A 17,467-nucleotide genomic window follows, 5' to 3' on the forward strand; every position below is an offset into this window, starting at 1 on the left:
ATGTACTGGTGTGGACAGGGTCGGCCACCTGAAAAAATACACATAGACACAAAATGCACTACATTTAGAATATTTTCACCGTTTTACCTTGTTATCAGACGGCCTTTTATGACAGGAAACCACCATTTTACATGCCAGATATCAATCTCTCAGAAGCCACCAAACTCCATTGCCAAAACCATTAATTTTAACTTGCAGAGCACAGAAACTGCTGGCCTACTGCTGCCTCAATCTGTTAGTTTGTTTTTGTAATTGTATGACTTCAGTGAATCCAAACAAACCATTTAAAACACCAATACACAATAATACAAAAACTAATTGATCGAGGCAGCAGATCAGAAACTCCCGTGTTCTTATTACTAATTTTGGCAATGGAGTCTGGTGGTTGTGGAAAGAGATATTTGGCTTATATATTATAGTGGTTTCCCATTAGAAAAAGGCCGTCTGATGGCAAGATAAAGCTGAGAAAATATTCTAAATATTGTGAACAATTACACTGATATTAAGTGGGCCTTTTTTAAGAAGCTAAAATATGTTTTATTGCTAAGCTTTTTACCCCAGTACTCGTGCTGCTTCTCCAAACTTAAGAGGCGTATCGAACTCCATCTACTGTGGATAACACATTGACTATGGATAAGTCCCTCATTCAACCCCACTTAAAAAAACATTACTATCCCCTTAATGCATGATCCGTTGTTAGTTTAAAACCAGTGTTCAAAAAGTTAGCTCTAGAAGTGAACAGAAGACAGAGCTCTAGAAGAACACAGTGTTCTTGTCAATGATAGCATTTAACAGAATGCTTGGGTCTGTTGAATTTTTCATTGAATTATTTGATGCAGTTAACGACATGACATGCTCTGATCAGTATTCAACACTGAGCTGACCACATCAAAAGCTGTAGTGTAACTGACTACGTAGCTGAGTTCACAATAAAAGAAAATCATTTGAGTTTACAAAATTAGATTCATGTCCTTCTCACAGAAACACCATTCATACATCAAAGTAAGGCTATTATGTAATTGTTTTCCAACAGCGCTTGCTAACAGCAAAGCTTTTTGGCGACTTTCTTCAAGGCAATGTGAGCATCGCCAGAGGTCTGGTTTGTACTTCTGATTGGCCAGACAGTAGTTAGCCAGCACACCAGAACCTTTGGGTCATTTGTCCTTGCTTGACTCTGCTTCGGTTGGCGGTTCTGGAGGTGAAGGCGGTGCTGTCAGTTGTTTCATCTGTAGTTCCACTCGGGCTTTGCGGTGTTTCTGGACCAGATTTCCTCCCGCAAACCCTAGTGCACCTCCTCCCAGAGCAGCAGCCACCCCTGCAGCTTTGAACCCGGCCAGCAGGCCAAGTGGACCTCCTAACACACCACCCAGCAGCGCCCCGGCAACCGGCAACACCGCCAACTTGTATCCCACCGCCTGGACAGACAGCAGGAAGAGATATGTTCTGGTTTAATTGAACACCCACATTAGGACTTTGTGGCTTCTAGACAGTCTGCGATAGAGTTCGGATGTGTCGATCCTTTCATGATCATACATCGAGCCACAGAAGGAGGACACAAACAAGCCGGCAAATGTAAATCGCCACTTCCACGGTGGCATCAAAGCCTTTTCATTATCTTCGTTTAGGAGAAATCAGAGAGATGTGGCCTGTGTGTTATTACGGCTGTTATCATCAGAGTGAAAGGTGCTCTTTGCTGATGACAATTAATGACACACATTCACACACACATACACACAAGCGCGTGCACAGGGACACACATTTGATTAACACTTCACCATTAAATTAATCTAGTTCAAAAGCTAGCATTGCGTGTCCCCACCCCTGTGGCAGTTGAGGGAATTTTAATTTCATCTGAGCTGAGTTAAAAGGACTCTGGGCACAGGTTGTAGAGGATGGAGGAAATGTGTGGGTGTTGTGTGTGTGTGTGTGTGTGTGTGTGTGTGTAATGCTGTTTGACCTGATGACAGATTACAAGCTTTCAAACACGTTAAAACATCTGACACCCCTCTCATCTGCTTTATCTCTCCACACCCCCCTTGTCTAATGTGCAGCCCACTACATCCAGCAGCAACCTGACAGAGAGGTCGATCTTTGTTTGTGTGGCTGCATGGGTGAATTTAACTTAAACTCTTGAAACATAGATTTAATTATTGGAGACATTTATTTTATAGATGTTGGGACTAAATTTCAAGTTCTTAAATGGCACTGACATTACATTAAAAAACATGCAGATAGTTTTGGTTTTACTTGCTTAGATTTTTACATCAGTTCAAAATTCCTGCTGCTGTAAGTCAGTGGAGGCGAATCACAATCAAAATAACCGAAATTAAATTACATTCATCTGTTTTTCCAAAGTAGTTTTGGCCCCAAATTGTCCGACCCATCGGAATTATATGCCTCCAAGCTTATCAATTCCTTTTATTGGCTTTTGCTGGCATGTAAGGATGGTAACGATTAATCGACTTTATGAATTTGATCGATCAAGTAAGATGAATCGATCTACTATCAAATAAAGATCTAAAATATAACAGACATCATTTTTATGAGCGCGCTCTGCATCTTATCCAATATTCAAGTATATATATGTTTATGTAGGCCTTTACATCTAAATGTGTTTCACAGGTTATATGCTCCAATGGAAATAAAGCTTTGATTGAGGGGAGAAAGAATGCATTTGGTATTGCTTATTATAAGCAATTAATCGATTGATTAATTGATAATTAATTTTACCAATGACCCATAAAGGAAAGTGGTTAAAATTTGCAACCCTACTGGCATTTTTTTTGTTTTTGACAGCTGTGCATTGCAAAACAGTCATGCATCTACGTTGCTGGAAACTTGGAACAAGAAGAGGAAGGAACAGTCCACAGCGTGGCTTCATTCCACAAAGAAAGATGAAAACAGAGTTACTTGTTATGTTTGTAAAATGATTATTTCAAGTAAGGGTGGAAACACCAACTATGTGCTGAACCATCTATCTACCCTTAAAGGGAGAGTTCACCCAAAAATGAAAATGCGGTCATTATCTGCTCACCCCAATGTTGACTAAAGGTGAAGCTTAGTTTTTAAGTCCACAAAACACTACTGGAGTTTCACAAGAAAACGTGAAAATGTCTAGGAGTGAATGGTGACCAGTTTTCAAATGGAAAAAACAACATTTAAAAAAAACATACTGGTCTTGTCTGGCACATACCCAGTCTCCTAAAACACCAACATACTGTTCACTTGCACGTGCACACCGTCACTCCACAAACACACCCAGTTCAGACAGTGTGAATGCGCACGAGAATGTGGTTCCAAGTGAAGGATACAGTGAAGACTTTGACTATAAACATGGTGTAAGCCAACTTGGCATATCAGGGCTTTAGGAGACTTTGATTACACCAAACGAGCAGTATGAGGGGATTTAATGTTTTTTTTTTTACATTGCTGCTTTTTTACATTGCTGTATTGTACCTTTATTAAAAGGTACAATACAGCTCTGCACCACAAGTGTCAGCTCACTGTGGTAAATTCCATTAAAACATGTTCTTTCTGATACTGATGGTTATTTTGTTGACTGTGAAATTCTTTTCTTGATTTCTGTGTGTCATTCAGTACTGAAACTAGCCTTCCGCTCACAGTGTACTTGTCTGTGTTTGTTGTTTTCTTCTTTGATGAGGTTTTATGGGAAGTGACAGTTTGCACTGAAAATAGGATTATTAAATATAAAATGTATTTTAATCGAACTTGCATTTGTCTTTTTATTGAACTTATTGTAGAATTATTTGAGGAATTATGCACGATTGATATTTTTAAATTAACACTTTTGCAGTGGGGTAACTAGCACTAATACAAGGTTCCTGTGACAGAAGTCTGTGTAAACCATGATGATAATGCTACTTTTCTAATTAGTTTATTCACTGTCCAGAGCTTAGCATTTACCGTTTTTACTCAGCATACAAGAATGACAACTCTACTATGTCATCACCATCTCTGACAGTCTGTAATCACAGTCTAATTACTTCACACCTCCGTTATGTTCCTAAAAGTGTGAGCAAAACAAAGATCAAAATAGACAACATCATCTGACAGACGAGATGAACATTTTTTTCCTTTCCTTTAATGTCAAACCAAACACTGACATTAAAGTTAGACAACATATTTTTTGATAAACAATCCTTGTCATAAAACTGCTTCCACTGGTGTGTGTGTGTGTGTGTGTGTGTGTGTGTGTGTGTGTGCGGTAGATTAAAAACAGGTGATTCATTCTGGGTTTTACAGAAACAAAGTTCAGCATTTGGAGTGTGTAATATGTGTGAAGGGCACTGAGTTGTCCTTCTGAGTTACACTCAGTGTGTCACAGTGTATTGAATTGATAATGGAAGCCTGAATGCTGCTCTTGAAAAACTATTAAACAGTCATTCAAACCTCTCCTTAATGCTACACACACTCACACACGGACTCTCTGTTGTCTCATCCCACCTCTCTATCACTCTTCCTCCCCTCCACTCCTCTCTATCCCTCTCCTCTCTCTATTTCCTTAATTGCAGCTTTCCTCCGTATTCGAGTGGATCAATAGGGACAAACGCTGTGGAATGGCTGGGAGGCAAAGTGCCATCGATCTCCCCCATCTCCCAAACACTACACACACACACACACATCAGATCATCAGGACACACACACACACACATATATACACACCTTCCCCAGGCTCTTGGTCCCCTCCTCCACGTTGGCAGCGGCTGTGTTGACGTTGTCCTCGATGCTGTCAATCTTCTCCTGCTGGGACTGATGCACAGGGGTTAGACACACACAAACACACATTAACACACAAATTAACACACATTTAGCTACATACACACACACATTTGTGACGGAGCAACCACCTGTCTTGTATTGCCATTTTTGTTTTTTAATTAGTCCGAAGTCTGCCCCGCATTAACACTTGAGGGTTGTGTGTGTGTGAGTGTGTGTGGAGGGTGTAGGTATATTCAAAGGAGATTTCACTGGGGGTGGGGTCTTACTGCGTTTGTGTGTGTGTGTGTGTGTGTGTGGCATTGTGTAGATCTCATGAAATATTCACAGTGGCAGCTGTCTCTCTCCATGTGAGGGCTGGATGGACACAGTGACCAAACAACAACCAGAGCACTTTTTATTCTTCTCCTCTTCCTCCTCTTCCTCACTCCTCCTCAGTATCGCTTCTCCCCTTTTCACCTCCTCACTCTGAGCTGAGAGTCAAGTTATTTTACAGACCTTACACCTTCTCTTACCCAACTCATGTTAAAGCTTCCTGTTATTTTGTGATGGTTTCAAGATTTTTAAATCTGTCCACCACTCACATCTCCTTAAGACAGGTGTTTCACCAAGATACATATATTAAAGACACAATATTAAGGATACAGCTATAACTATACCATTACTTTTAATATCAATTAATCTATTTTTTAATGAATCGTTTCAGAACATTTGACAAGTACTGAAAAATGAACATCAAATCATCAACCTAAAATGTCTGCAAACCAAAGATGTTCAGTTTGCAATATATAAAACAGAAAAGTAGCAAAGGAAAAAAAGAGAAAGGCAGGAGATTCTCCAATTAGAGATGCAGGAACCATCAAATGTTTGGCATTTTTGCTTGTGAACAAAAGACCTTTTTGCACATTTATTTGACAAGACACATGTGGAGGAGAGGGACAAGTGGACCAAAAAGTTGCAAGTGAACTCCTGCATATGTCTCACCTGCAATATTGCATTTATTTGCAACATTTCTGCACAGGAAACAACATCAAAAATACATCTAATATGGCAAGTTAGACAGTGTGTGGGTGCTCACTCAAAAGCAAGGTTGCAACTAATGATTATTTTCATAAGCGTTTAATCTGCCGATTATGTTCACAACTAATTATTTTTCACAAAAAATTTTGTTAAAAATGCTTATCACAATTTCTCACAACCCAAACTGACATCTTCAAATTGCCTCTTTTGTCCAACCAACAATATTTGTTTGAAAAATGCAGATTATAAATATACCTGACAAGCAATGTCTTCATACGTTGATAGGCATGTTTGTCCCCAAAGATATCGCTACCGCCGCCGCAGCCCGATTTGCAGCAGCTGGCTGAGGCGATTTACTGGACCAGTTCCAAAACTGTTTGTATGTATAAGTCTTTTAGAGCCCAAAATGTGGCCCAGGTTGAAAAATACTGGAATCACCCTTTAAGATTCTGTTGAAAAGCTTGTATATTATCCTATATAGCCTATCCTATATAATGTGCTCATATTATTTGAGTATGTTTTGGTGGAATTTTAGAAAACACGTACAAGGTCCATTCAGTTTGGCTCAAACAAAGGGAAATTTTAGCACCTGCGATTCCATAAAACTGTGAGATTTGTAGAACTGCAACAATTAATGAACTAATCAATTTGTTGTCAACTATTAAATTTATTGCCAACTTTACTGATAGTCAATTCATTGGTATTTTTTAAGAGAAAAAAAGTCTAAATTCTCCAGCATCCTTAAATGTGAATATTTTCTGTTTCTTTATTCCTCTCTGACAGTAAACTGAATATCTTTGGGTTGTGGACAAAACAAAATATTTGAGGATGTCATCTTGGGCTTTGGGAAATTCTAATCAACATTTTTTATTTTTTTATTTTTATTTTTTACCATTTTCAGACATTTTATAGACCAAAAACTGATTGACTAATCAAGAAAATAAATGACAGATTAATCAGCAATGCTACATTTCACTTGTTACCTCTTGGCCTTGGCTTGAGAAGTTGTCAAATTTGATTATTATCAAGCTGAATTGATTTGATTTGCTCATCTCCAAAAGAAAGTATCTATTGCAGTTTGGGTAAAATGCACAGTTTATTTTAGTAATAATTATTTATTTAGTATTTTGCTTGTTTTTGTTTTGTGTTGTAATATGACAGTCCCTGTTTTAAAGCTGTGGTGATCATAAATGAAATGAAATCAAATAAATGATATTTCTTTCAAAATTCTTGATTAATTCTTCAGTACTGTAATTGTCAGTAACCTTTGGAGAAAGTACAAACACAATGTAGGCTTATGATAGTTAAAAGGCTAGAGGACACATAAAGAAAAAAAACATACAGATAAGAACACAGACAAACATCGGAACAGCCACTAACATGACGCATGTACAGATACAGACTCAACCACACACTCACACTCACTCACTATTTCCACTGTGACTGAGCGCTGGAATATTACTCCCCTAACGGCGTCTTTCACCCTTGAGACACCACAACAACATGTCTATGCTCTTTCTGCCCCCCTGCTCTCTGTTTTTTTACCCTGACTACATCTTCACTCTCTCTTTCTTTCTCACTGTTAATCTCTCCTCCACCGGCCCTCGCTGCTCCTCTCCCTCCATCCCTGAGGATAGAGTGATAATCTGAGCCGTCTGTTCTCCACCTGCTCCGATGCATCCCTCGTTCCCCCACCTCTCCCCCTGTGGACAACCCGCCGTCCTCCCCCAAATCCTCCGTCTCCTCTCGCCTTCGTCTACTACTCAATCTCTCCTCTCCTCGCCTTGGTGAAGGGGCCTCTGGGGCCCCAGCGGTAGTCCTGAGCTGATCTGTGTAACCTCCTCTCAGAGGAGGCTTACCAAGCAACATGAGCACACATGGTCAAATACACACGCACCACTTCCTGGAAACGCTGTAGGCGCCCTGCCTCTGTCACATTGTTTTTGTTCGCAGGGGTAGCTGTGCACACATGTAGATGGAAACATGCATGTATGTGAATCTAGCAGCCAGGAAGCGCGCAGCAGATTCAAGTGCTCGTACTCACGTGGACTAGAAGAGAAAACTCCGTCACCAAACCGCTCAGCTCCTTCAGGTCCTGACAGACAGAAAAAAATAATCAGCATTTCATCACGTACAGCTACAGCGCGTCCAAACTGTCAGGGTCTGGTATTGACAGACATATTAACTAATGAAAGTGAATATTAATATAATAATAATCTTTATTTACAGAGCACTTTTCAAAATAATACGCGTTTTATGTGTTACAATTGAACAGCGTGGAATAAGTGGATCTGTAGGAACAGGTAAGAGGGTTCAAGTGCATCTTGCTATAATGATAAATAATGCATGTAACCATAGCAATGTTTAGTACAGTCCAAGGATAGAAACTACTTTCTTGTACTTTGTGTTTAGTGCTTTCATTCTAATTCAGAATGGGCCTTTTTCACTGAATCATTCTGACATGTCACAGCAAGAAAAGCACAACTAATAAATAATAAAGTTAATGATTTAATTAATTCCATTTGTCTGCTTCAGTTTCAGGGTTCTGGTATAGGCACTGGCAGCTGTAAGTTAGAATGAGTCTGACTCCAAATTGATAGTAACAATTACTTAAGGCAAAAAACACCAAAGAAACAGTTAAAACATGCATCATTATTATTCACATACTGTATATCAGAGCTGGCATTTTTAGTCTACACCGGAATAGCCTGCTGTCTAGAATGACCCCCCTCAGGATTTAAACTACTTTTACAATGTATGGAAAGAGCATCTATGGGCATTTCCTCCTGTTTACAGTATTCAATTCTAACTATTTTGGCACTTTATGTTTTGTGTTTTACTTGTCTCTGTACTGAATGTCCTGTCTGTAAGTCTGTGTTGTACTGCTGCTGTGTTTTGACCAGGTCTCTCTTCAAAATGAGACTCTGTGTCTCAATAAGATTACCCGCCTAAATAAAGCTTAAATTAAAAAGCCAGCATGTTCAGGCATTGTCTTGTTGTTCATAATACTCAAAAAAGGTGCACCTAACACATCCACTTGCTTTGTTCATGACCACATGGAAAAGGGAAATAAACACAAATATACTGTAAACACGGAGGATGATGTGAAACTATAAGAGTTAAGATTTGAGTAGTGCCCTTGCAAGTTAAATCAAGTTTAAACAAGTTAATCTTATTTTACTGGAGGAAAGAAAGCACACTTTGTAAAACCCCTTGTCTTGCATACAAATAAAATGCTGTGCAACAAGTGTGGCAGTATGAGAAACTTATCAATAATCATTTCCAACAATAGATGGCAGGCAAAAGCACCTAGTTTGCAGAGGTGGAGAGCACGGCAGCATAGAAGCTAAGCAACGAGTTTCTGTAGACAGGGTCAGGAGAAAATTTTTAGCCAAAATTAGGGCCAGCTAAAAAGGGCCAGCTAAAAAGAAATAAAATATCACTGTAAGGGTATATTTTCACTGCTTTACCTTACCATCAGACAGCCATTTCTGACGGGAAACCACTGTTTTATAAGCCAACTATCACTCTCTCCACACCAACCAGACTCCTTTTGCATAAAGTCTGCAATTTTTTATTGACCACCATCCACTGTAGGTAATACTCTGACTATCAATAAGTATCTCATACAACCTTACTTCAATTAATGCGAACTAGCCCTCTAAGCAACAAGATAAGGGTTCCTTTGAAAGAACAATATACTTTGAAAATATACTTTAAAAATAGAGTATGATATTGAGACAGTATGTTGGGTTTCTGTTCAAAGATCGGAGGAAATGACAGGGTCCAGACATGCACACCTCTTCCAGGTTGTCCCAGGACTCAGCCGCACTCTGATCGGAAGGGATTTCTGGAAGATGGAGTTGAATCTGCCTGCCAGACACCGGCTCCTCATCCACGTCGTCATTAGTGTGGCAACTGCTGGACTCACAGCTGGATGGATGAGCAGCAGGCGATGGTGGCTGGGACACGGGGTTAGAGTGCAAAAGCAGGAAGTCTTGAGCAGCGGCTGACGCTCTGTCTCTAACCGGCTTGATAAGCGCTTCCAGAGTGGCAGCGTCTTCAGCGCGGACGCGGGTGCACAGCTTCTCCATCTCTCTGATGTTAGCTCGCAACTGCTGCAGGGAGACAGAGGACACTTTTCTCAGTAAGATTAAGCGTCAGGTTTCAGAGGGGGTCAGACAAATAATGCTTGACTTGATTAAGAGACACATGGATAGACAGAAGCACAAACAAACCTGTGGTTAAAGGCATAGTTTGGTTTATTTGATGTGGGGTTGTGTGACGCACTTAACGATAGTCAGTGTTTAACCTACAGTAGATGGTGGTCAGCTTGCCTCCAGTTTGGGGAGGCAGCAAGAGTCCTGACGTAGAAACTAAGCTGTGGACCAGGTCAGCAACAAAAGGTATTTTAGCCACTTAAAGGGACAGTTCACCCCTAAATCAAAAATACACATTTTCCCCCTGGCCTGTAAGTGCATCTTATCCATCTAGTCTTTTTTCTGGTGTGAGTTGCAGAGGTTTGGTGATATTAGCTGTGCAGATGTCTGCCTTTCCTCCAGGAAATTGAGACTAAATGGCACTTGGCTTGTGGTGCTCACAGCAACAAAAAATACAATGGAAAAAATCATGACCTGGTTACTCAAAATAATTCACAGACCTTGTTCTGATCAGTTTCATGTAGGAACTATTTTCTGTTTGCAGGACAATCTACCAGAACTACTTACGAGAACTACTTTCTTTCTACTAGACTTGAAACAGCTGATATCTCTGCAACTCTGCAAATCTAGATGATAAATACCACAACCACACAAACATTTATTTTTGATTTTGAGGTGAACTGATCCTTTAAAAAGGTTCGCCTGAAAAAAATGAACATCAGCTTAAGTGTACATTATATTTAGTATATTTTCACTTACATAAGCCAAATATGACTCTCTCCAGTCCAACCAGACTTACCTCGCAGAACATGGGAGTTGGTACCGCTGCCTCGATCTGTTAGTTTGTTTATGTTACTGTGTGACTTCGGAGAATCAGAACTAACCTTTTAAAACACAGAAGTCACACAATAACACAAATAAAATAACGGATCAAGGCAGCAGTAGGAACTCCCATGTTCTGCAAGGTAAAATGTGCAGTGATAGGTCAGCAACTCCTGCATTCTGTGAGGTGAAATTGCTGATTTCTCCAATGGGGTTTGGTTGGAGAGAATGATATTTGGCTTACATAATAGTGGTTTCCCATTGGAAAAGTCTGTCTGATGGCAAAATAAAGTGGCACAAATATTTTAAATATAGCATACACTTAAAGTCAAATATATGATTTTTTTAGGTGGACCTTTTTTAAGTGTCTAAAACACCTTGTTGACTCTGTCCACAGTGGTACATTGCTTAGTTTCCATGCTGGTGCTCCTCTCTGCTTCTCCAAACTGGGGGCGTGCCGACTGCCACCTGCTGTAGGTAATACACTGACTATGAATAAGTACCAAATAATCTGAACTGTCCCTTTACATTTAGTTGTCAAAAACATACAAGATAGAAATAACATGAGACAAGACAGACAACACAAGAAGCCATTCTAAAAAAATCAATCTTATCTGCCATTTTACCTGGTAAAACAGAAACAAGGGGCACAAAATTCACAAATACATCCAACTCTGTCTGTTTTCAGTTGCCCCAGTTGGAAAGAAGTGCTCATGTTGACAGCTTCAGCATCCCACTAAACCGTTCTAGTTATGAGGAGTGTGTGTGTGTGTGTGTGTGTGTGTGTGTGTGTGTGTGTGTGTGTGTTGGGGTGCGGGCTTAATAAGGTTCAGATATGAGGCTGGGGAACACAAGCCCCCCCTCATCCCAGCGTGCCCTGAGGGTGACAGGAGGATTACATCCCAGCCATCAGCGCTCCAGGCCGCAGCACGACCCGGGCTCAGGGGGTCGACGTGCTGCCGATAACACATTCTGCTAATTACACAACATGAATAAACATACATGCATGCACTTGTCCTCATGTGCATAAAAGTGAAAAACACACTGATTAACACCAAGACAGTCGAGTCAGGCACCTGTCAGCCTGCAAATTAACCGTGACCACAGACGTTCTGTCTGTGGTCCAAACACACACCAAATAGCAGATATTCATGATAAAACTGCATTGACTCCTGTGTCTCACAGCATTTGCAGCTGTAGCTGCTGTGGTAAAGGTGGGGGTACTGAGTCTGCCTGTGCGTCTCTCTTGGGGGTTAGCTTGGTGCTAGGCTAGTGGGAGTAAATGTCAATCATCAAGTCGGGGGAGAGACTGCAGTCTGTCTTTCTGGGAGGAGGGACAAAGGACGAGATAAATAAAAAGAAATGAAGATAAAGAGGCAGACTAAACAGACTCACTGCCTATCTATCTAACTTTATATGCTATGGAACACATGCACACACACATTTACACACATCTCGAGCAGAGTAGACTAACCCCTACTCTGGATTAACACCATGAAGACATGGGAAAGCACTTTGTGTGTGTCCCCCCGGGTTCGCAGGGTAATGGTGAGAGGATAGGTGTGTGCCTGTTTGGAGTTATTTCACCTTTAGAGACATGGTGGCTTCCAGGCAACAACATCCCTCGAGGCGTTTCACACCCACCATGTGAACAAGCGCGCGCACACACACACACACACACACACACACACACACACACACACACACACACACACACGATATCCGTTTGATATTTGGTAACAGCTCTTTTCTTGCCCTAGATTTAAGAGTGAATTTCTATGTCATGAGTTAATTTCGTTATAAATACCTGATCCAGTCTGTATTTCATATGTTTTATATGTATGTACACAAACAGAATAGAACTTTCTACAGGCAGCAGAGTTGACAGATTTATTCTATAGCTTTCAACAACAGCAGATGTAGTGGCTCAGTTGTCATGGAGATGGTCTCGTTGTTATTACTTGACCTGAGAAAGAAATTTTGCTCCAAAATGTGAAGATGCAGCATGGATTGAGCAATAGCGACTTTTACAGATTTCTTCAAGTTTGGCACTACAATGAGTAACCTATTTGCGGTATCTGGTGCGTGGCCAAAGAAAAAACAACACTTCAAAGACGACACAGTGTAGCCTTCCGGTCGTTATATCACACTTAAAATCATATAGGCTGTCTTTGTAAAGATAAAACCAATGATCTGTTGATCTACACATCAAAACTTGATAGTCTAACAATGGCATAACCATAGAAAAATAGCAACAAAAAAAAATAAAATAAAATTGGAGAGTCCTATCAAAATGTTGTTTCGGAGAATTGTGACACCTTTAATGTTGAGCAATTAATTAAGGTAAATAAACTTAAAGAATATTTTATTAAAAGTCTTCATGAAAGCACAACTGCTAAAATCAAACCAAAAAAACATTTCAAAACATCACAGGGGCCTACAACAAACAGCATGTAACTAACTGTATGTTGAATAAACATGAGAAAGTGAAGGAAACCATGGAATAATGGATGAGGAACGGGGGAATTTATGTAAACTGCAATAGGGAACTTCAAGCTCAGCTTTATGGAGAGAGTTTTGTTAAAAAAAATGTCATCAGGTTCTTCATTACTCCAGTTCAAAAGTGTAATTATACTAAATCTTGTAACTGCTGGAGACAGTGTGGGTTCCAAGGCAAGTAATTATCATCTAGTCTGGTCTTGCCAATTTTTAATACTTCATTCAAGTTTTGCATTAATGTACTTCAAATGGACATTCCACTTGAACAGGAGGCCCTGTATTTGGGCATCCTGCCATCAGTAAATGTTACCTCTTATATTTGACATTTGCTTCAGATTCTAAGCAGAGCTGGCAGCAAAGCCATTACTAGAAAGTGGCTTAAAGCAAAAATACCTAGAGTTGACAATTTACTGACATTATTTATGATATATATATATGGAAAGTATAATTGTATAATTATTTCTATTAAACTGAGACAAGACTCATTTTCGAAAAGATGAGAAGGTACATTACACCTGTATGGCCATATTCTGTCTCATGTACGTTTCTGTCTTTTGTTTCTTTGTGTAAAGTGATGTGAGTATCATGAAGGCCCACCATAACATTCTGGTTGTATTCAGAAAGTTTAATTTTCTTTTTTTTTTCAATATTTATAGCTGTATTTTTGTTTACTTTGTTGGTCCTTACTTGCTTTACATATTTATTTTAATCCAGTATTATTGCTTTTTGTTACAACTGAGTCGTACAGAAGACTCAGAGACATATAGCATTTATTATTAAGTCCTATGAGAATGTCTGCATTGTTTGTTTGAACCTTGATGTAATCCAATAAAAAGAGAATTTCAAATAAAAGGCAGGACTTTTGGTTATGCGACAAGAAGAGGTCATATATGGGAGTAGACTGTAATGCCTATCTCGAGAGTGGTCTCTGCTGTCAGACATTTAGGTCATATGATGAGAAATAAATTACCTTAATGAAAACTGACCATCTTCATCTGTTGAGGAAGGCTTTGCTCATTGTGGTGTAGCAAGTTGTTCAGGTCGTACATCCAGGGTGGGTATGGTTCAAAGATTTTTGGTACTGTTACTGATGCCTTGGCATTGATACTGTTTCCTGAACAATACTTTTCTCAATTTAAAATTCATTTTAGAAAAAAGAATATAATGGACATCTATGGTACAGTTACTCACTTTAAAGAAAGAAACTGCTCTAAAACATGGTAAAAAAACAATGATCCCCATCATTGGGTGTAACGTGGTGTTTTTCCTGCATGACTCTTTGATGAATAACGTTAGAAAGCCAATCCTGAGCATTATTAGATCTTCGGACAAAAATGCTGCGTGCTTAATGACTAACTAACGCTGATGAGATTCACTCTTTAGGTATCAAAATTTGGTACTGAATGACAAGGCATTTTTCTTTACATGATAGCATTGAAGCCATTCAGTCAGTGCCATAAAAGTATTGAAGCTGATACCCAGCCCAGCACACATCAGTTCAAGAAGTGGACAGTTTTCTACTTCAGACATGTACTTAGCTGGATAAACACGCCACATCGCTTGACTGCCACTGGGCTTCACTTCTTATTTCCAAACTGGAAAAACGCCAACACCACAAACCAGGAAATGTCAAGTTTCTCTAAAACTGATGCCCTAAGGGTCCTGACTGAGATAACAAATACACTGCCCAGCTGCAGGGTCATGCTTGTTCAGGAATTTTGAGAGGCAGCGAGTCACGACATCATCGAAACAATTCTCACATTCACATGTCTGCAAGGCTCAGACTCTGTGATGACATAGAGGCTGCTTAGTTACGGATGTGTTGGAGTTGGTAATATAGGTCACTGCTTAACAACATGATATTGTGGCTCACATCTTATGTATGACAAAATCTCAAGAGAATATATCAGTTACCAGCAGGCTACCAAAACCACCCTCTGTCACACACACAAACACACCTACGCTTATTTTAAGTTTACCGACTTATACCTGAACCGTTCTGCTGGCGTTGATTTGCTCCTGATGAAGACGGTCCCATTGCTGGCTCTGCTGGTACTGTGAACATGAAGGAAAAACTATCTGTTATCCATCTGTGGACCGGAAGTAAAGAGTGTGGATGCGATGGTGCGATCATGTGCCGAGCCAGATTTCAGTCGTCACCTTCAGTATGTTATTGTGGTGTTTCTGCAGCCTCTCCAGGTCCGTGGGTAGAGCCACTTTAATGAACTTGTGGATGGGTGCCTCCAGGCGCCTCAGTGTCAGCTTGTTGCCTTCCTCTGCCATGTGTCCTGCTGACTGCCCACAGCCAACACCTCTGTGGAACTTGGACACTGCACCTGCTCAGCTTTATCTCACTGCCCCCACAGACACTGTAAATACCAGCAGAGTATGATTTTTAATAAATACATAAATCAAATGAATAAACTCTGTGACACATGCGAGTCTGCCCACACATCTTAATTTGGCACCTTCATAAGACTAATATTTTTTTCTTTCCACCATCCTTTCAGTGAACAGAGTAACTGAAGAATTACTTGTGGACACTTTGAGCTGCAACGATTAGTGGATTAATCAATTAGTTATCAGCTATTAAATTAATTGCCAACTATTTTAATATTCGATAATCTTCATTTTAAGAAAAAAATCTCTGGCTGCAGCCTCTCAAATGTGAATATTTTCTAGTTTCTTTCTTCCTCTATGACAGTAAACTGAATATCTCCAGGCTGCAGACAAAACAAGACAATTGAGGATGTCAACTTGGGCTTTGAAAAACACTGATCAAAATTTTTCCACCATTTTCTTACATTTCATGGAACAAATGACTTGCTAATTGAGAAAATGATCAGATTAATTGATAATTAAAATAATGGTTAGGTGCAGCCCTACTGACAGCGTAACATTTATGCTGAAGCAATTACTAGACCTATTAATTAGTTGACAGAAAATCAATCAAAAGTCCTGATAACTGATGAAACATTTATGTCATTTATCAGGAAAAAATACCACAGCGTCTGTTTTGAGCTTCTCAAAAGTTAATGTTGATGAAATACCTGGTGGGTGTGTTTTGGACTGCAAGGTTAGTTGTTGGACAAAACAAGCAATTTGAATACATCACTTTTGTCTCTGGGGAATGATGACAAGCACGTTCGCTATTTTCATACGTTCATCAGAAGAAAATTTCCATATCACTTCCTAAGATTGCACCTTTTCACAGAGCTAAATCCTCTACTCAAATTACTAAAATTAGACATGAAAAAAGCAAAAAGCTTGTGGAACATTATGCTCATTATTATTGGTCATTCACATGTGCTGTGATTATTTAGCTGATTGTCTGCACATTATCAATTTAAAAACAGTTTGATACACTGGCTGTTCAGTCCGTGAGGGTTATTTATGTTAACGGATATTCTAAACTGACAGCCTGCTGATCTGCTGATCTGCTAAGCTCATCAGACAAGCTATTCTTACGGTTTCTGTGAACACTTTGTAGTTTTAGTGTTGAGGCTTAGTTTTGGGACAAGTCACCTTTCCTCAATTGTCCTCTAACGCCTGAAGTGAAAGTGACAACGTTTGCACACAGAGAGAGTTTGGAAACAGCTGGCTAGTTTAGTTGTTAAATGAACAGATTAGCATGGTATTAGCAGTTAGCTAAACGCCGAAGCTAAAAGCTTCGTGTGCGGTTTGACAACTCTGTAGATATTAGCTAACTCACTGCTTTTGCCAGAAAATCTTGAATCACCTCCTGTCTACTCCGAACGACCATCATTTAGATAAACGCAACTTAAAGCACATATGTCGACACTTACCTCTAAAAATACATCATAAGATATAATGTATATCCGTTAAAAACTGTTGTGAGCCTCCATGGTGTTTAGAAAATTAACAATTCTGTACATTTGCTAATTTTCGACAACGCTTTCGGTTTGTTTCTTACACTTTTGTTGTTTGTAAACAACTACCTTCCCAGTGCGTCCATGAATACGTTCCGACCTGAACCAGCCTCCACGGCACATCTGTTCCTCCTCACTGTGACCCCTGACAGCGTCCCTAACAAAAAGTTATATTTCTGAACTGTCAAACTGTGTGAATTCCTCTTATGGAGTATATTTAATTATGTTACCAAAAAATACGCAGCATACAAACGACAGAATAAAGAGTCCTTAATAACAATCATATATTATACAAGTGAAAAGTGATGGGATGAACAAACTGAAATGAGGTTTTTACAC

General features: G+C 39.6%; 1 protein-coding gene across 1 annotated transcript; it reads right to left on the bottom strand.

Annotated features, from left to right (window-relative positions):
- Positions 1 to 630: 630 nt before the first annotated feature.
- stx17 (syntaxin 17) lies at positions 631 to 17,218 on the bottom strand. The gene is made up of 7 exons (XM_084726888.1): positions 17,045 to 17,218; positions 15,399 to 15,607; positions 15,228 to 15,293; positions 9,558 to 9,875; positions 7,802 to 7,852; positions 4,684 to 4,770; positions 631 to 1,415 (listed from the first exon to the last, which is right to left on the bottom strand). The coding sequence occupies exons 2-7, from the start codon at positions 15,519 to 15,521 to the stop codon at positions 1,155 to 1,157; spliced, it is 906 nt and encodes a 301-aa protein (XP_084583014.1). The 5' UTR covers positions 15,522 to 15,607; positions 17,045 to 17,218; the 3' UTR covers positions 631 to 1,154.
- Positions 17,219 to 17,467: the final 249 nt, after the last annotated feature.

This window comes from Lutjanus erythropterus, chromosome 9 (genome assembly GCF_056507025.1).
Source record: "Lutjanus erythropterus isolate fLutEry1 chromosome 9, fLutEry1.hap2, whole genome shotgun sequence".
Classification (NCBI taxonomy): Eukaryota; Metazoa; Chordata; class Actinopteri; order Lutjaniformes; family Lutjanidae; genus Lutjanus; species Lutjanus erythropterus.

Coding starts and splice junctions, on each gene's coding strand:
- stx17 (XM_084726888.1), bottom strand. CDS start 15,521: ATGGCAGAGGAAGGCAACAAGCTGACACTGAGGCGCCTGGAGGCACCC. Junction 15,294..15,398: donor ACCACAATAACATACTGAAG/GTGACGACTGAA, acceptor TCATGTTCACAG/TACCAGCAGAGCCAGCAATG. Junction 7,853..9,557: donor CCTGGGACAACCTGGAAGAG/GTGTGCATGTCT, acceptor TCTGTCTGTCAG/GACCTGAAGGAGCTGAGCGG.